The sequence below is a fragment of the Mustela lutreola genome, chromosome 1 (assembly GCF_030435805.1).
Source record: "Mustela lutreola isolate mMusLut2 chromosome 1, mMusLut2.pri, whole genome shotgun sequence".
NCBI lineage: Eukaryota > Metazoa > Chordata > Mammalia > Carnivora > Mustelidae > Mustela > Mustela lutreola.
The window spans coordinates 189,850,727-189,870,631 of record NC_081290.1 but is presented as its reverse complement, the minus strand read 5'-3'; the positions used below and the strand labels follow the sequence as shown (position 1 = coordinate 189,870,631).

The following is a 19,905-nucleotide window of genomic DNA, read 5'->3' as shown; positions in this document are numbered from 1 at the left end:
GTTTTTGTTTCTCTCTCTCTCTGACTCCCCAAATTAACTATGCCTCTAGTTTTGAAATATTTGTTCCTTACATCTTCATTCACTTGTTCCCTCATTCCCCCATCCAACAAACATGAAGTGCCTAACGTATGCAAGGCACTGCTGCTACAAAGAACTTAAAAATTAGACACAGACCCTGTCTAAAGAAGCTCTGTCTTCCTCAGCAAATAAAAATATAGGAAACTAAAATTTAAATCTCAAATAACGAATAATTTCTTGGTATAACATGTATGACATGTCCCAGACAATGAGACAGCGTGAAAGGGGCGTACTGTAATGTAATAGAAATGCTGTAAAGGGACATACGAAGAGCTGTGGGACTGCTCCCTCGAGAGTCGAGTCGACCTAAATTCTGATTGAGGAAAAACTCCCTTATCCTGGGGGAGAAACGTGCACCGCATTTCCCGATCGGAGGGCTTCATCAGCCGGCTGCGCCAAGACGTGGTCGCTAGATGCCGCTGCAAACGCATTTCCTGAAACCATAGAAAAACAGGGGACTAGACTGCCCAGAGAGGCTTTATCCAAGCGCCGCCAGATCCTCCTCGGATCCCTTTGCCGCTGGAAGAGACGCAAAGCGCGAGTGGAGAAGTCTCACGAGACTGAAAGCAAGTCTCGCGATTTTTTCTTTCTTGCTTGCTTTTTGTTTTGCCTAGCGACTGACAACAAGGCGGGTAGCTCCACGTCGAAGCCCCTCAAGTGGCTTAACACTGGAGTGAGACCCCGGCCCTAGGCTGGGGTTCTTCCCATATAGAGGAGACGGATTCAGAGGGGCTACAGGTAATTCGTACTCTCCCTAGCAGAAACAGCACTGCCTTTCTCCCTCCCAAGAGGAATCTTAAGGGACTCCCCTTCCCTCCAGCACTCCCCATCTCTTCCCATCTCCTTGACAACCGTTCCTTCTCCTCGTCCATCACGCCACCAGCAACCATTCTGCTTCCTTTGCTCCCCAAGAAACTTAAGTGGGATCCGACCCCCAAGACAGAGAGTGGAGATGGGGGTGGTGCTCTTGGAGTTAATGGATGGGACCGAGAGACTGTGGAGTTCACCCTCTCCTCTGGTAAACAAGGTGACTCCGGAGACAAACTCTTTCTAGAGCCTCTGCAGCCCCCTGTCACCCCACCGCCAATCCCGAGAAACCCCAGCATCCTTGGGAAAACTGACAGAACCTAAGGAGAGAGCTGCCCTCTAAGACGAATACTGTACCGCCCTTGTGCGTGTATCTACAGCTTTGGGGAGCTGCTGCCTAAGTTAGCTGTCGTTTCCCTCCACGATTCCCTCCTTCCTCAGCCAGCCTGCCGGCAGTTGCTAAATAAGAGTGGCAGCAGAATAGTTTGAATGGGGGTGAAGGTTACATGTAAAACCAGTGACTTGAGTAAGGAGGAGGAACCAAGGCTGGTCAGGAATCAGCTCATATCCTGTGATATGATCTATGTAGTCATGTCTCCTTTCATTTAGACCAAGATTGTTGAAAACCAGACGTATGATGAGCGTCTAGAGATTAACGACTCTGAAGAGGTTGCAAGTATTCATACTCCAACCCCAAGACACACAGGTAAGAGAGGAATAGAGAGGAAAGAAGAGAAATCGTTCTCAGAACAAGGAACAGGATGGATAGTGATAGTTTCAAAGAAGTCCCCATTTTATAATAGCAAATGTTGGCTTTCAGAGTCCAGTTTGGCAAATGCCTGCCATTATTTGTGTTTTCTAACTAGTTAAGGGGGGAGAAAACACAGCCCCCCAGATTCAGGATTTTCCTCCAACCTGACCAGTGTTCCCTGTTACCATTTGCTTCATGATATGCTCTGCTCACAATCTGCCACGGATTCATGGTTGGTTGGCTGGTTGATTGGTTAGTTTGAACGTATCAAAACTGTCTTGCTCAGTTTTGAAGATGCTTCAGTAACCTGCCTTTGCAATCCTAATGCAAATCTCAGTAGAATCTTTTAACAGGACTTGACATGGTCATTTATTCAGCAGACATTTCTTGAATACCTACCATGTGTCAGCTTTATGTGTGGCACTAGGTATACAGTATTAAAAGAGACTTTGACCTTGCCTTCCTGATATTTGTAAGAGACAAGCATCGATGACAAATGAGTAAACAGACATAATTACAAATGTGGTAAGTGCACTGATGGAGGCAAAGGGTTTGATATGATGAATAATGGTGAGGCGGGGGATCTACTTTTAATGGGATGGTCAGGGAAGATCTGAGGAGGTAACACTTGAGACCGAAAGATAGGAAGGATCCAGACGGACTTTGAGGAGAAGTAGGCCAGGAAAAGGGAGCAGCAGTGAAATGTGAAAAGGACCTCAGGCCAGAAAGAACTTGGGTTCGTTTGAGGACTTTAAAGAGATCAGCGTATGGTAGGAAGGAGTGGTATCAAAGGCAGGCAGACAAGAGGTAGGCAGAGGTAGGCAGGAGGCCTAACAAGAAGAGCTTTTGAGGTCATGTTCCTGGTATGTGCGTCTTGGATTGAAAGGTGCAATGATGAAAGTCAGGAGGCAGTTGGAAGCACTGTTGCAATGGCTGGGCTGAGGTGACAGTGACTTGGATATGGTGAGGAAGGTAAGAATAGAGAGTGGAGGCAAATACAAGAAATGTATTTGGGTTGTAAATGGCTGATGGGTTGGGTTTGGCTCTTGAGTTAGGAATCAAGGATGACACCTGGGGTTGCTTGTTTATTGCAGCAAGTATACCCAGCATAAAACTTGCCATTTTAATTATTTCTCAGTGTACAATGCAGTGGCATTAGATGCGTTCATATTGTTGTGTAACTATCTCTACTGTCTATTTCCAGAGCTTTTTCATCATCTTGAACAGAAAGTACTCGTTCAATAATAACTCCCCATTCCCCAGTCCCTGGCAGGCCCTGGTAGCCTCTGTTCTCCTTGGTGTCTATGACTTCATCCACTCTGTGCTCCACAAAAGTGGAATCATACAACATTTGTCCTTTTGCCTGGCTTATTTTGCCTGGCTTCTCTCACTTAGCATAATGTTTTCATGGTTCATCTATGCTGTAGCCTGTGTTTGTTTCCTTCCTTTTTGTGGCTGAATAATACTCCATTGTACGTATAACCACATTTTATTTATCTCTTTGTCTGTTGATGGATACTTGGGTTTTTCCACCTTCTGGCTACTGTGACTCTGCTGCTACGAACATGGGCATACAATCTATTTGAGTTCCTGCTTTCAGTCTTTTGGGGGAGATACACACACACACACACACACAGACAAGGTTTTTGATTTGAGCATGCATATAATCTTGCCAGCCATGGACATTATCATTTGTTTTCAGTTTGGGTAATGTAGTAGGCTGAAAAGTGGTGTTTAATTTGCATTAATTTGATTTAGAATTCATTGGACATGCGGCGCCTGGGTGGCACAATTGGTTGAGTGTCTGACTCTTGGTTTTGGCTCAGGTCATGATCTCAGGGTAATGAGATCGAGCCCCAGGTTGGGCTCCACGCTCAGCTTGGAGTCCACTTGGGACTGTCTCTTCCTCTCCCTCTGCCCACACCTAAAATAAATAAATAAGTCTTTTTAAAAAAGTGATCATTGAACATGGTTTTCTTGCAGGTTACTATCTTACATCTGATTATACTTTTTTTTTTTAATTTTTATTTATTTATTTGACAGACAGAGATTACAAGTAGGCAGAGAGGGAGTCAGAGAGAGGAGGAAGCAGGCTCCCTGCTGAGCAGAGAGCCCGATGCGGGGCTCGATCCCAGGACCCTGGGATCATGACCTGAGCCGAAGGCAGAGGCTTTAACCCACTGAGCCACCCAGGCACCCCCATCTGATTATACTTTTAATTGTTCAGAATATTTTTATTCCTCTTATCATATGGATTCAGATTTATACCTGTGACTATTATTTGCCATTTGTTGGGTCAGTTCTTTTCACTTGAGTTTTGTCGTTTGATCCTCATAGCAGTTCTGAGTGATAAATATTACTGCCTCTCTTCAGATGTGGGAACACTGAGACTCAGGTTAAGTCATTTTGTACATGTCAGAGAATTGTTCTTTTTTTTAAGATTTTATTTATTTATTTGACAGACAGGGAGAGTGCAAGCAGGCAGAGTGGAAGAGGGAGAAGCAGGCTCCCCGCTGAGCAGGGAGCGCGATGTGGGGCTTGATCCTAGGACCCTGAGATCACGACCCAAGCTGAAGGCAATCGCCTCACCGACTGAGCCACCTAGGCACCCCTAGAGTTATTCTTTAATCCCAGTCTTCTGACCATCAGTCTAGCCCTCTTGTCATTTTATTAATTACTAACCTCATTTTACCAATGTGTAAACTAAGGGAAGATTTTATATGATTTATGTAATGGCAGATAATCGACTAGTATAATGTCTAATCTAATGCCTTATGCACAGTAATACTTAGTAAATGTATCCTGAATTGAGTTGACAGAACCATGGCTAGAATTCAGTCTCCTTTCCTTTAACTAGATGTTCTTAATAGACACTGTTCCATAAAAAAGAACATAAAATATTATAAACTTAAAAATATTTATCTTTTAAAAATCATCTTAATAATCTAATGGGAAAACTTGTCTTCTTAGGACTTCTTCATTCCACCGATCTTCCTAACAAGACTATGGCTGACAACAGCAGTGATGAGTATGAAGAGGAAAACAACAAGGTATAGTACAAGCCACAGCTTCTCACACTTTCTTGCTTTGAGCTGTTGGTAGTGAGTTTGAGATGACAGTCGTTCAGTAGTAAACATTTCTTGGATCCTCATGTCCAGGGGCAGGGTTGGGTACCTTTGAGCTCGCGTAGGAAAATCAGGAGCAAAGAGTCTTAAGATTGTGATTCCTTCAGGAGTAAAACCTACTCTTACAGCTGAGTTTTCGGTGAGGAATTTCATATAATACAGGCCAGTGTTTTGCAAACTTTACTGGGCATAAGAATCAAGTAGGATACTTATCTTTAACAATACATTCTCCAGTAGTTCCCACTTGGAACTACTGAATCAGAATCTTGAAGGTAAAAGCCTGAGAATTTGTATTTTTAGCAAGCACTCCAAGTAAGTCTTATGGTAAAGCAAGTTTGGAATTATTGGTCTAGCATCTGGTCATTGTCAGCATTTGGGATACTGCCAATATTTTGTAAAAGAGACTTTAATTTTGAAGTTTTTGCTTCATTGTTGTTCTGTGAACCTGGAGGATTACTGAACGAAAGATGGAAAGATGTCTACAGCTCTAGGCAGGCCCTTGAAGCTGTGCACATGCTCTGCTTAACTGCCACTGAGTTCGGTCTTAGCACATAGCCTGGGGATTACTTTTTTTTTTTTAATTTATTTATTTGAGGGGGAACTTGGGTGGCTCAGTCTGCCTTTGGCCCAGGTCATCGTCCCAGGGTCCTGGGATCAAGCTCCCCATCGGGCTCCTTTTTCTCCCTCTGCCTGCTGCTCCCCCCGCTTGTGCTCTCTCTCTCTCTCTGTCAAATCAATAAATAGCATCTTTGGGGCACCTGGGTGGCTCAGTGGGTTAAAGCCTCTGCCTTCGGCTCAGGTCATGGTCCCAGGGTCCTGGGATCAAGCCCGGCATAGGGCTCTCTGCTCAGCAGGGAGCCTGCTTCCTCCTCTCTCTCTGCCTGCTTGTGATCTCTGTCAAATAAATAAATAAAATCTTTTTAAAAAGATATAAATAAATAAGTAAATAGCATCTTCAAAAAAAAAAATTTATTTATTTGCGAGAGGGGGGTCAGAGGGAAAGGGAGAAGGAGAGAAGCAGACTCCCTGCTCAGCAGGGAGCCCTACACAGGGCTGTATCTCATGACCTTGAGATCATAAACCTGAGATCATGACCTGAGCCGAAGTCAAGAGTCGGAGGCTTAACCGAGACACCCAGGCGCCCCCAATGGTTACATTTTTTTTTTAAAGATTTTATTTATTTATTTGACAGAGATCACAAGTAGGCAGAGAGGCAGGCAGAGAGAGAGAGAGAGAGAGAGAGAGGGAAGCAGGCTTCCTGCGGAGCAGAGAGCCCGATGCGGGGCTCGATCCCAGGACCCTGAGATCATGACCTGAGCCGAAGGCAGCAGCCCAAACCACTGAGCCACCCAGGCGCCCCCAATGGTTACATTTTAATTGTCCTTCAACAACAGGAGCTTTGCAAACAAGTGAAGAAGGATATTTGAAGTAGTGCAAAAAGCTGTAGTAATGTAGACTGATAGCATAAAAAGCCTAAAGGGTCATATTTTAAAGTAGTCCCACTTTGGAGTGCCTGCCTGGCTCAGTGGGAAAAGCATGTGACTCCTGATCTCAATGTCCTGAGTTCGAGCCTCACGTTGGGTGTGTAGAGATTACTAAAAAATATAATAAATAAAGTATTTTTAAAAATAGTAGAGACAGGGGTGCCTGGGTGGCTCATTGGGTTAAGCCTCTGCCTTCGGCTCAGGTCATGATCCTCGGGGTCCTGGGATCGAGCCCCACATCGGACTCTCTGCTCAGCAGGGAGCCTGTTTTCCCATCTCTCTGTGCCAGCTGTTCTGCCTACTTGTGATCTCTGTTTGTCAAATAAATAAATAAAATCTTAAAAAAAGAATAGTAGAGACACCTGGGTAGTTCAGTCATTTGCGTGTCGGACTCTTGATTTTGGCTCAGGTCATGATTTCTGGTTTGTGAGTTAGAGGCCGGCCTCCAGCTCCTTGATCAGCAGAATCTGCTTCTCTCCAACTCTCTGCCCACCCCCCACTCATGCATATGCATGTGTACTCTCTCTCAAATAAATAAATAAATCTTTTTTAAGAAGTAAGTAGGGGCACCTGGGTGGCTCATTCAGTTAACCATCTGCCTTTAGCTCTGGTCATGATCCCGGGTCCTAGTTTTGAGCCCCACATTGGGCTCCCTGCTCAATGGGGAGCCTGCTTCTCCCTCTCCTCCCCGCTCGTGCTCTCTTGTTCTCTCTGTCTCTCAAATAAATAAATAAAATCTTTTTCTTTTAGTAAATAAAGTATTTCCACTTTGTAACTAGTGAGCTGTTTTAACACCTTACCCACAAAGTAATTTTTTAGGCATTAGTCTATGGCATATAAAGCCTTTAGATCAGAGGTTTTGCAAAGCACAGTTTTGAAGAAGCAGACAAAAAAAAAAAAAAAGAGTTTTCCTAAATTGACCTAATTTTGCATATTCACTCTAAATTTATCTAGTCTGCATCGTGCTGTGGCCAATATTCAAGACTCATTTATCTTTCTAATTCAGTCTGCAACCAGAATCAGCAGAAAGGATATATTTTTGAATGACCTTTAAATTGACCATAGTATTCTTTTTTTTTTTTTTTTTTTTTAAGATTTTACTTATTTATTAGAGAGAGATAGCATGAGAGGGGAGGTCAGAGGGAGAAGCAGACTCCCCATGGAGCTGGGAGCCCCATATGGGACGACCATCAGTATTCTTTAAAGATTTTATTTATTTATTTGACAGAGAGAAATTACAAGTACACTGAGAGGCAGGCAGAGAGAGAGAGAGAGAAGGAAGCAGGCTCCCTGCTGAGCAGAGAGCCTGATGCGGGACTCGATCCCAGGACCCTGAGATCATGACCTGAGCCGAAGGCAGCGGCTTAACCCACTGAGCCACCCAGGCGCCCCATACCATCAGTATTCTTAAAAAGCTCCCTTTGCCAAACAAGGATAGCTTTGGCAGATTTTTTTTTTTTTAAGATTTTATTTATTTATCTGACAGAGAGAGATCACAAGTAGGCAGAGAGGCAGGCAGAGAGAGAGAGGGAAGCAGGCTCCCTGCTGAGCAGAGAGCCCGACGAGGGACTCAATCTCAGGACCCTGTGATCATGACCTGAGCTGAAGGCAGTGGCTTAATCCACTGAGCCACCCAGGTGCCCCAAGATTTTGAATTGAGAAAGAGCAATTTGGGGCGCCTGGGTGGCTTAGTTGGTTAAGCATCAGACTCTTGATTTTGGCTCAGGTCATAATCTCAGGGTGTGAGATCGGAACCCCGGCCACCGCCACCCGCCCTGCTCTGGGTCCAGCACTGGGCATGGAGTCTGCTTAAGATTATTTCTCTCCCTCTCCTCATGCTCCTCCCCACTCTTCCTCTTTAGGGAAAAAAAAAGGAACACATTAAGAGATTCTTATCAAGGTATACCAGTAAGTCATAGTCACCAAATAAATTGTGTAACTTTTTGTCACACACATATTACAGATTAGTTAAAATATATTTTTATCCATGTATAATAAATCTGTGTTATGCTTAGAAGAACATGTGACCAAAAGCATTTCTGATGTCCTGTAATATGTCACATTTTTGAAACATTAAATAATTTTTAAAACTAGAACCAAATGTCTGCTAACGTCAGTATAAGTCATATGGTATATGGAAATCAAGCTTTCAAAACCTACTTTTATTTTTTTAATCTTTTGTTTACTTATTTATTTTTAGGTAAACCCTACACCCAAAGAGGGGATTGAACTCACAACCCCAAGACCAAAAGTCCATGCCCTATCAACTGAGCCACCCAGCGGCCCCTCAAAACCTACTTATATTGAAAAAAACAAAACTACTTACAAAGGGGGCCAGTTGGCTATTCTTCAGGTCCTAAGTAAGGGCATGCCACAAGCTCCAGGCCACAGAGGCAAAGACATGGACCCCGTCCCAAAAGCCCCTGCAAGTCCCCAAACCAGACTCCTCATACACTTGAGAGGATAGGATGGTACTTAGAGACCCAGAAAGGTCAGGAAAGTAGGAAGTAATGCCAAGAACGGAAGAGTCTCTTATCTTGAAATAGAACATGTAGTCACTGCATTTAACTGATGGGGCAGGGAAGGGAAATACGGCCAGGGCGGCTCCCCACCGAAGAGAAGTATACTGAGTGGAGTAGAAGACTCCCAGGTCCTGGAACTGCTGGTCAGAATTCAGGCACAGGGCTCGTTATGCATCTTATTCTGAGAGTTATAAGCAGCTAACCCTGGGCCGTCTTGCAAATTAAATGCTAGATTTCCTGTGATCCTTGTGAGTGTGAAGCTGTCTTCCAACTTCATGTTCCCCTATCTCCTTCCAAATAACTCATCCCAGGTGCCTTCCTCTACTGCAAAATCCCCTAACTTTTAGAGTTGAAGCTGACTGGACAAGTTACTCCTAAGTAATAGACAGAATGGACAATTATTGGATAAAATTATTGGATAAAATTTATAACAAAGCCTCAAGGAGAAAAATAGAATATGGTTATAGAAAGTGAGGACCGGAATGCCGGGGGGGGGGGGTGCTTAACAACCCCAAGAGAAGCTTAGTGTTAAGCTTGGTTAAGCTTAACAATTGGTTAAGCTACCCGAGCCTTCGCCTGAGGTCATGATCCCAGAGTCCTGGGATCAAGTCCCACATCGGGCTCCCTGCTCAGTGGAGGAATCTGCTTCTCCCTCTCCCTCTGCCTGTCTCCCTGCTTGTGCTCTTTCTCTGACAAGTAAATAAATTAAATCTTAAAAAAGAAAGAAAGAAAGAAAAAAATAAAGTGAGGACCCAGTTTGTAGCTAAGCAGGAGTAGACGAAAGTGCTTGCAGCCTTTCTGGGGAGCACGTTTCTCTTTCACCAGAAAGTGGTGCCAGATGGGAGGGTAGCTGTGGGAGTAGCGGCGGGGAGGGTGGGGGGGACGGGCATAGGTACACTAAGCTTCTCTTCATGTGGCACCTTCCATGCCTGCCCTGCCCCATCTCAGGAGAAGAAGACCTCGCAGCTGACACCTCAGCGGGCCTTCAGTGAAAATGATGATGATGATGATGACTCATCTGAGACGGATTCTGATGAAGATGACGATGACGAAGAGCACGGGGCCCCTCTGGAAGGGTGAGGAAAGCCCCCTGGCTGAGGACCCCCAAGCCAGGGAGGAAGACACTGGCCTGGGAGGAGATGAGTTGGGAGTAAAATTCTAGCATCTCTTTTGATCTCCCTTACTTAGGATTTTCACATGTCTCAGAAACCAACAGAATGAATTTTCCTTCTTTCCTGGCTACACTGCCTCACTGAGTTCTGTGATGTCACTTGCATTATCTGAAATATTTGTGGGCTCGGGGGGTTCATGAGGATTTGCTGAATAAATCTAAAAGGTGGTCCCTGCCTTCAGGGAGCTCTTATTTGGGGAAAGGGAAAATAAAATTTATATACATATCCAAGCAATTCTGTTTAGCAAGGAAAACACACATGCACAGAAGCATTTCTGCTTAGGCTCAGCACCTTTTGAGAGAGTGGAGAGTAAGTGCTTCTGGTACCCCACATGGAGGCAGATGTCCCTGGTGATGCTTTGGGTAAAAAAAAATCTTACCCAGGTGCCTTGGTGGCTCAGTCAGTTAAAAATATCTGCCTTCATCTTAGGTCATAATCCTGGAGTCCTGGGACTGAGAGCCTTCCCACCCCCACTCATGTTCTCTTTTTCTCTCAAATAAATAAAATAAAATCTTAAAAAAAAAATCTCCGGGATGCCTGGGTGGCTCAGTCAGTTAAGCATCAGCCTTTGGCCTAGGTCATGATCCCAGGAGCCTGGGACTGAGCCCCGAGTCAGGCTCCCTACTTCTCCCTCTCCTCCCTGCTCATGCTCTCTCTCACTATCTCTCTAACAAATAAATAAATAAATAAATCTTTTAAAAGTATCTCCTTAGGGCGCTCAGTCATTGGGCATCTGCCTTCAGCTCAGTTCATGATCCCAGGGTCCTGAGATCGAGTCCCACATCGGGCTCCCTGCTCAGCAGGAGGCCTGCTTTTCTGTTGCCCACTCCCCCTGCTTGTGTTCCCTCTCTCATTGTCACTCTGTCAAATAAATAAATAAATAAAATCTTTGAAAAAATCTCCTTACCCTGTCCAGCCCTTGTGCTAGATGAATCATGACCCACCCCTAGTTTTTTATTTTTTATTTTTAAGATTTTTATTTATTTATTTGACAGAGAGTGGTACAGAGAGGCAGAGAGGCAGGCAGAGAGAGAGGAGGAAGCAGGCTCCCTGCTGAGCAGAGAGCCCGATGTGGGACTCGATCCTAGGACCCTGGGATCATGACCTGAGCCGAAAGCAGAGGCTTAACCCACTGAGCCACCCAGGCGCCCCACCCCTAGAAGTTTTAATCAGATTGGATTCTAAAGCCCATTCATTTCAAATACCATTACTGGTTAAACAAAGTGACGTTGGTGTAGCCATTGAGTAGGATTCTATTTAAAAATGGCCATTAAAAAATAAAAGACAGCACTCTCTGCACTGTAAAGCACAATATCCAAGAGAGAGTGTTAAATTGTAAAAGGGTATAAAGAGGGGCACCCGAATGGCTCAGATGGTTGAGCATCTTCAGCTCAGGTCGTGATCCCAGGGTCCTGGGCTCTCTGCTGAGTGGGGGGCCTGCTTCCTCCTCTGTCTCTGCCTGCCTCTCTGCCTACTTGTGATCTCTGCCTGTCAAATAAATAAATAATAATAATAATAAAAGAATACATAAAATAAAAACAAAAATAGAAAGGGGCGCCTGGGTGGCTCAGTGGGTTAAGCCGCTGCCTTCGGCTCAGGTCATGATCTCAGGGTCCTGGGATCGAGTCCCACATCGGGCTCTCTGCTTAGCAGGGAGCCTGCTTCCTCCTCTCTCTCTCTCTGCCTGCCTCTCTGCCTACTTGTAATCTCTCTCTGTCAAATAAATAAATAAAATCTTAAAAAAAAATAGAAAAATATAAAGAATGTTTATGCTGTGCTACCATGTGTATAAGACAGATATTACAGAGACTATCTTTAGGAAACATTAGAGACTAATAATAGTGATTACTTTGGGGGAGGAACTTGGTGACAAGGGGACAAGTGTGGAAGTGAGCCATGATTTTTCACTATATACATTTGTTCCTTTTACTTTATATCATCTGTACATATCACTTATGACATAGTTTAATAAAGATAAGTTCCCTGTGGATTATTCACCTGCAGGTAGACACTAGTTAATGAGACAAAGGTTTAATTCCAGACTGACTTTTCATGCTTCCCAATTTACTTCATGATCATATCCTGCTTTCATAAATTATAATCTGGGGAAATGGAAACTTCATATCAATAATATATTTAATTTTTTAAGCTACTCTCCCCAGAAGGATTTTTTAAATAACTTTCAAGTCACTTATGTACTTAGCCAATGTTCATTACACTTCACTTAATTATAATTAGGGCGCTTGGGTGGCCCAGTCAAGCGTCTGCTTTCGGCTCAGGTCATGATCCCAGCGTCCTGGGATGGAGTCCGCATTGAGCTCTCTGCTCAATGGGAGGCCTGCTTCTCCTTCTCCCACTCCCCCTGCTTATATTCCCTCTCTTCCTCTGTCAAATAAATAAAATCTTAAAAAATAATAATTGTTATAATTAATGTGTTCTACTATTTTCTTTTACTGCATACATTTCCTGTATCAATACAAGTACTCTTTAATAAGCATACAGTAACTGGGACTCCTGGCTGGCTCATCAGTAGTGTGTGACTCTTAACCTCTGGGTTGTGAGTTCAAGCCTCATGTTGGGTGTAGAGCTTACTTAAAAATTAAAAATAATAATAACTATACAGTATTCAACTTAATATACCTAACCATCTTTTAAGTATTGGATATGTTGTTTCTAATTTTTTACTTTTATAAATACCGCTGTTAAAAAATCTTTGTAAAAATTCTTATTTCTCTTGAGGCAAACTATTTTCATGTCAGAAATTAAAATCTTGGGGTGCCTAAGGGCACCTGGGTGGCTCAGTGGGTTGAGCCTCTGTCTTCAGCTCAGGTCATGATCTCAGGGCCCTGGGATGGGGCCCCGCATTGGGCTCCCTGCTCCCTGGAACCCTGTTTCTCCCTCTCCCACTCCCCCTGCTTGTATTCCTTCTCTCGCGCACTCACTCTCTCTCTCTCTATCAAATTAAAAAAAAAAAAAAAAATCTTTAAAGTTGCCTTACCAACCACACAGGAAAGGCAGATGTCGGTGGGCCCCAAAGCAGGTTCAGAGTCACAGGGTCTGTGGTCAAAGTTGGGCAGTGGGGGCCGCACTGACTGATCCTGAACCTGGGCTCGGCCACATCTGCTCCATCTGCCCTTCTCTGGCCTCCTTGCAGCGCACTTTCCTTTCTCCAGGGCCTATGATCCTGCAGATTATGAGCATTTGCCAGTCTCCGCGGAGATTAAGGAACTCTTCCAGTATATCAGCAGGTGAGCACGAGGCCTTCCTCCCATGACCCCCACCCCTTTCCTACCACTGGTCTGTAACAAGCCCGTTCTTCCTAGATTTTTTCAGCCTGAGCGGTAAAGTCCACTTCTCTGACTTTCTCTACCTTCCCTTGGCGATGTCTCCTAGGTACACACCTCAGTTGATTGACCTGGACCACAAACTGAAACCTTTCATTCCTGATTTTATCCCTGCTGTTGGGGATATTGACGCATTCTTAAAGGTACAGTTGGCACATCCTAAAAATGACCTCTTAGGTGTTTCTTCTGGCCTATTACTGTTAACAGTCCAACTAATTCCCTTGGCTAGCATTGGTTACCTTTATATGTGTTCTTCATTTCATTGGAGTTCTCAATCTGGTTCTCCTAATTCTACTCATTGCTATTTAGGTAATACTTGATTGAATCATTATATATTAAAAACTTGTCATTCATTTACCTCCTAATTAGTAGCTTTACATTTAAGGCACTGTAGATCATGTGGGTTTTTTTTGTTTGTTTTTGTTTTTTTAAGATTTTATTTATTTGACAGACAGAGATCACAAGCAGGCAGAGAAGCAGGCGGAGGGAGAGGAGGAAGCAGACTCCCTGCTGAGCAGAGAGCCCGATGTGGGGCTCGATCCCAGGACTCTGGGATCAGGACCTGAGCCGAAGGCAGAGGCTTTAACCCACTGAGCCACCCAGGCACCCCAGATCATGTGGTTTTTTTGTAGATAGTGCTTTAGTACTGCCTGACAGACAAGCATGCCTTTTTTTTTTTTAACTGCTTTTTTTTTTTTTTAAAGATTTTATTTATTTATTTGACAGAGAGAAATCACAAGTAAATGGAGAGGCAGGCAGAGAGAGAGAGGGGAAGCAGGCTCCCTGCTGAGCAGAGAGCCCGATGCGGGACTCGATCCCAGGACCCTGAGATCATGACCTGAGCCAAAGGCAGCGGCTTAACCCACTGAGCCACCCAGGCGCTCCAAGCATGCCTTTTAATACCAGTAATTAACGATGAGTGGGAAGAGGTCTTCCTCTTTGACTTATTGGAAACAACAGGTCTGACCTTTTTATGTGCCCCCTCCCATTTTTTTCTGTCTCTTCCTTTCTCTTAACCAGGTCCCACGTCCTGATGGAAAGCCTGACAATCTTGGCCTGTTGGTATTGGATGAGCCTTCTACAAAGCAGTCAGACCCCACAGTGCTCTCGCTCTGGTTAACTGAGAATTCCAAACAGCACAACGTCACAGTAAGATAATGGCCCAGGCTGGTATCTGTGCACTTGACTTACTGCCCATCAAAAGGGATGGCTGTGGTTTCAGGCCAACCCTATATATATATTTTTTTAAGATTTTATTTATTTGTCAGAGACAAAGGGAGAGAGAGCAAGCGAGCACAGGCAGACAAAGAGGCAGGCAGAGGCAGAGGGAGAAGCAGGCTCCCTTCTGAGCAAGGAGCCCGATGTGGGACTCGATCCCAGGACCCTGGGATCATAACCTGAGCTGTAGGCAGCTGCTTAACCAACTGAGCCACACAGGCGTCCCGTGGCCAACCCTATTTTTTTAAAAAACTGTTCACTGAGATATAATTTACTTATAATGAAGTTTGCCCTTCTAGATTGTACAATTCAGTGATTTTTAGTGTGTTCACAGAGCTGTACAAACTATCACTGCTGTCTGGGACGCCTGGGTGGCTCAGTTGGTTAAGCAGCTGCCTTCGGCTCAGGTCATGATCCCAGCGTCCTGGGATCGAGTCCCACATCGGGCTCCTTGCTCCGCAGGGAGCCTGCTTCTCCCTCTGACTCTGCCTGCCACTCTGCCTGTGCTCGCTCTTGCTCTCTCTCTGACAAATAAATAAATAAAATCTTTAAAAAAAAAATTATCACTGCTGTCTAACTTAAGAACATTTTCATTATTCCAGAAAGAAATCTCATTAGTAGTCGCTCCTCATTCCCCACTCCTCCTAGACCCTGCTAAGTACTTCAGTTCCTTCCTTTTTCTATTTGAGTACAGCTGACATACAGTGTTACGGTGGTTCCAGGTGTACAACACAGTGACTGGACAAGTTTGTACCCTGCGCTGTGCTCACCACAAGCGTAGCTACCGGCTGCCACCACACAGCGCTATTACAGTACTACCGGCTGTAGCCCTTAGGCCGTGCCTTCTACTCCTGTGACTCACTCCATAACTGGAAGCCTGTATCTCTCACTCCCCTTCACCTGTTTTGCCTATCCCTTCTACTCCCTACCCTCTGGCAAACACCAGTTCGTTCCCTGTGTTTGTAGGTCTGATTCTGCTTTTTGTTTATTCAATTTTTTTTAAGATTTCCCCATATAAGTAAAATCATATTTCACTCCTTACTTTATGGCTCACTCATATTCCATTGTGTGGACATATCACAATGTGGCTATCCGTTCTCTAATTGTTCCCACTTTTACTAACACGCTGCTGTGAGCTTGTGTGTATATACAAGTTTTTGCTTGGGCATATATTGTTATTTCTCTTGGGTATGTGTGTAGGAGAGGGATTGCTGGGCTGCCTGCTAACTGCTTAACACTTTGAGGAACCGCCACACTGTTTTCCAAAGCAGCTGAACCATTTTACAATCCCACCAGCAACGAACGAGAGTGGCAGTTTCACCAACATTTGTCACTGCCTGTCTTGTTTATTCCAGCCATCCTAGTGGTGTGAAATACCATCTCAGTGTGGTCAGTCCTATCCTGTTGAGCTGCCCCCTTTGCATGGCTCCAGAAAATTCAGCAGAGTTTCCTCTCATCTCCATTGGCTGCTGTCCCGCTACCCCGTTCATCAGCTACCTGCTGTATATGACACAGCAGCAATGATGAGCCATCCCGTTAAAATAAGAGAGCTACTGGGATGCCTGGGGAGCCTGCTTCTTCCTCCGCCTCTGCCTGCCGCTTCCCTGGTTGTGTGCGCTCTCTCTCTCTGACAAATAAGATCTAAAAAAAAAATAAGAGAGTTACTTTAATCCCATCAGCCAGGGTTTCCCCTTATTTTTATAGCAACATATGAAAGTAAAGAGCCTAGAAGATGCAGAGAAGAATCCCAAAGCCATTGACACATGGATTGAGAGCATCTCGGAGTTACACCGTTCTAAGCCCCCTGCGACCGTGCACTATACCAGGTAAGAAGTACTGCCCTCCCCACAGTAACCCCTGGAAACCTTCACCACCCGCAGACACATTGCTTCTGAGACGAAGGCCCACAGGCAGAGCACATACTGGGTTAACCTGAGGTCCTGTCAATCTTGACAGCTACTGGCTGAAATTGCAGACATTAAGATTGTGATTTATCTGGTATTCCTTAGCCGTTTTTCCAGACCCCCAGACCCTGGATACATCGGCCCAGTCTGTGTTCTCAGACTGACCACCTCCCTTCGTCCCACAATCTCCTGACCCAGAGGTTGCTGATGTCATTGGTCCACGTTTCTTGCTCATACTTAACCTCTGTCCATGTAGGCCCATGCCTGATATTGACACGCTGATGCAGGAATGGTCCCCAGAGTTTGAAGAGCTTTTGGGCAAGGTAAGTGGAGGGAGCAGGAGCTAAAAAAAAAGTGTGTCATTTACTTGAAGGCCCTGTATTATTTTTAAGTTTTTTTAATTGACCAACTTTAAGTATTTATTTACTTACTTATTTATTTATATTTATTTGAGAGAGTGTGTGTGAACACCAGCACAAAAGCGTGAGAAGGGGCAGAGGGAGAGGGAGAGAAGCAGAATCCCCACTGAGTGCGAAGCCTGATGCGGGGCTCGATCCCATGACCCTGAGACCACGACCTGAGCTAAAATGAAGAGTCCAACACTTAACCAACTGAGCCACCCAGGTGCCCTTTAAGTTTTTCTTTTTTTTAGATTTTATTTTTAAATAATCTCTATACCCAACGTGGGGCTCAAACTTACAACCCTGAGATCAAGAGTTGCATACTCTACTGACTAAGCCAGTCAGGTGCCCCTTTTCCTGTATTTTTATTATCATTTGCTTTTTAATTGTAATATAATTCACACTCAGAGACACACACACGTTAATTTTCAGCAGCCGAACACCTTTGTGTAACGAACTTATCAGATCAAAACACAGAACATCACTACCATCTTGGAGGCTCATTCATGCTTCCGCCTCCCAACGTAATCACTGTCCTGATTTCTAACAGCCCAGACCAACCTGCCTATTTTGTGTGCTGTCTAAATCTAATCATCCTATTTTGTGTCATATTTCTCTTGCTTTTAAGAATATTAAAAGTCAGAGTGGCTGGGTGGCTCAGTCAGTTAAGCATCTACCTTCAGCTCAGGTCATGATCCCAGGGTCCTGGGATTGAGTCCTGCATTAGGCTCCCTGCTTAGCGGGAAACCTGCTTCTCCCTTTTCCTCTGCCCGTCTCCCTTCTCATTTGCTCGCTCTCTCTCTTCCTCTCTCTCTTGCTTGCTCTCTCAAGTAAATAAAGAAAAAAAAATTTTTTTAGAAAGAAAGTTAAAAGTCATAGTGGGAAAAATGTGACAATTTAGATTCAAAAATAGAGTTCTAAGTACCAGTAGTTACTGTTAAGCAAACAAAAGAGTGATAGACTAAAAAAAAATATTTAAATATATATATACATATGAAGTGATTACCGTCCAAGCAAAGAGTTCTTCAATATCAAGCAAAGGAAACTGATGGGACGCCTGGGTGGCTCAGTGGTTTAAGCATTTGCCTTCGGCTGAGGTAATGATCCTGGGAACCTGGGATCGAGTCCCTCATCCGACTCCCTGCTCACCAGGGAGCCTGCTTCTCCCTCTGCCTGCTGCTCCCCCTACTTGTGCTCGCTCACTCTCTCTAACAAATAGGTAAATAAATAAAATCTTCTAAAAAAACTATCTCTTCTAAGACTGTATGTCTCTAATATAGTCATATTCTGAGGTACTAGGCACTCAAACTTCAATATATGAATTTGGGGGAAACCCAATTCAGCTCATGACACACCTTATGCTAGGAGCTCTCTTCCTTCAGAGAGAAAGAGAAAGGGACCCTTGGGTTGCTCATCGGTTAAGTATCTGCCTTGTGCTCAGGTCATGATCCCAGGATCCTGGGATGGAGCCTTCATTGGGCTTCCTACTCAGCAGGAAGTCTGCTTCTCCCTCTGCCTGCTGCTCCCCCTGCTTGTGTGTGAGCTCTCTCTCTCTCTCGCTCTCTCTCACAAATAAATAAAATCTTTGAAAAAAAAAAAAAAAAAAAAGAGAGAGAGAAAGACAGAGATGCTGGCCCCACTGAAACTTCAGCCTTCGGACTCTGGTCCGCCCCATGTTGACTTCTAGGTGAGCCTGCCCACGGCAGAGATTGACTGCAGCCTGGCAGAGTACATCGACATGATCTGTGGTAAGCTCTTCTGTTCCTTCTTGTCCGCGTCTCTGGACTAATACATCGTGGGCTTTTGAAAAAGCTCATTTGCTCTGGGAAGATAGTATCTTGAGTTACACCCCACACTCCAAGCCAGTTTGCTGTTTGGCAGCCCTGAAGGTGTATTTGGGCTTATGCCCCCAGAGTCACAGCGACGCATCCCATCTGGGAGGGGCATGGCTTTCCTAAACATTAATGCCCAGTTGTGTTTGGTTCTGCTCACACAAGCTCTTGATTTCAGCCATCCTAGACATTCCTGTCTACAAGAGTCGGATTCAGTCCCTGCACTTGCTCTTCTCCCTCTACTCAGAATTCAAGAACTCACAGGTAAGATGAGCATAGAGTGTTTTCTGCTGTAATGAGGAGCACTCCAGTCTCCACTCTCCCCAGCCCGCTGGGATTTGTCCTTGGACAAGGAAGGACGTTTCTGGTAACTCACCCTTCCCCGTCATTCAAAGAACAGCAAGCAGGAAGGGTGGGACTTGCACAGGCAGGGAAGCATAAGAGCTGTGGGCCTTTGGAGTGACCAGGCCTGTGAGGATCCCGCAGGGACACTCCCTCCTGTGGGAGAACCACAGGGCTTAATGAATGGATGCAGGGCAGAAGGAAAAAAGGGGTTCATCTCTGAAGGAGATGGGGCAAACTCCTTGCTGTTTTTCAAAGACAACACCAAGGAATTGTTCTCAAAGTTGAACTGGGAAAATACTGGATATAGCCGCTAGCATGCCAAATACTCCAGGTACCCTCTCCTGTCTCCTCACAGCATTTTAAAGCTCTCGCTGAAGGCAAGAAAGCGTACACCCCTCCATCCAACTCCGCTTCCCAAGCTGGAGATGCAGAGACATTAACCTTCAGCTGAGACACGCTGGGTCTCTGCTCCAAGGCTGAGCTGGCACCGCTGCCCTGGCTGAGGAGGGACAGTCATCAGCCTCGTGGCAACAGTGCCTGCACCACAGCCTGATACTGAAGTCTGCTGCCCCCTCTGCCAGAACGTACTGTGCGGCTTCTTTAAATGGCTTCTGCCTGTTTCCGGCTTTCTTCCCATGGGAATACGCATCTACACCACTGTGGGGACTTGAGTTAGAAGAATAGGACTGGAATGTCTGGGATTCTGGGTGCTCAGGTTGGGAGGAAAGCTTCAAAGATGTTCTTTTTGAGACAGCGACAGAATTATTTTCTTCCATTCTTAATGTTATTGACAAATATTTCACAAATAAAATGCTCTATCTTTCAGGTTGTTGTGCTGTTCTATAGTATGAAAGAGACAAGACAGACTGATTCTTATGCAAGCCGAGATAAGGATCGGGCCCAATAATGGCATTAAGTGAAT

General features: G+C 44.8%; 1 protein-coding gene across 2 annotated transcripts; it reads left to right on the top strand.

Annotated features, from left to right (window-relative positions):
• The first annotated feature begins 593 nt into the window (after positions 1-593).
• Positions 594-19,808, top strand: IFT46 (intraflagellar transport 46). 2 transcript variants are annotated; one of them, XM_059182359.1, is made up of 12 exons: positions 594-816; positions 1,495-1,591; positions 4,607-4,686; positions 9,716-9,843; positions 13,113-13,187; positions 13,333-13,426; positions 14,304-14,432; positions 16,206-16,327; positions 16,662-16,728; positions 18,494-18,554; positions 18,817-18,902; positions 19,339-19,808. In XM_059182359.1, the coding sequence occupies exons 3-12, from the start codon at positions 4,642-4,644 to the stop codon at positions 19,432-19,434; spliced, it is 903 nt and encodes a 300-aa protein (XP_059038342.1). In that variant the 5' UTR covers positions 594-816; positions 1,495-1,591; positions 4,607-4,641; the 3' UTR covers positions 19,435-19,808. The 2 variants fall into 2 exon arrangements, with proteins under 2 accessions (XP_059038342.1, XP_059038348.1); XM_059182365.1 differs by lacking the exons at positions 594-816; positions 1,495-1,591; positions 4,607-4,686 and having other exon boundaries at positions 13,094-13,187.
• The last annotated feature ends 97 nt before the right edge of the window (positions 19,809-19,905 follow it).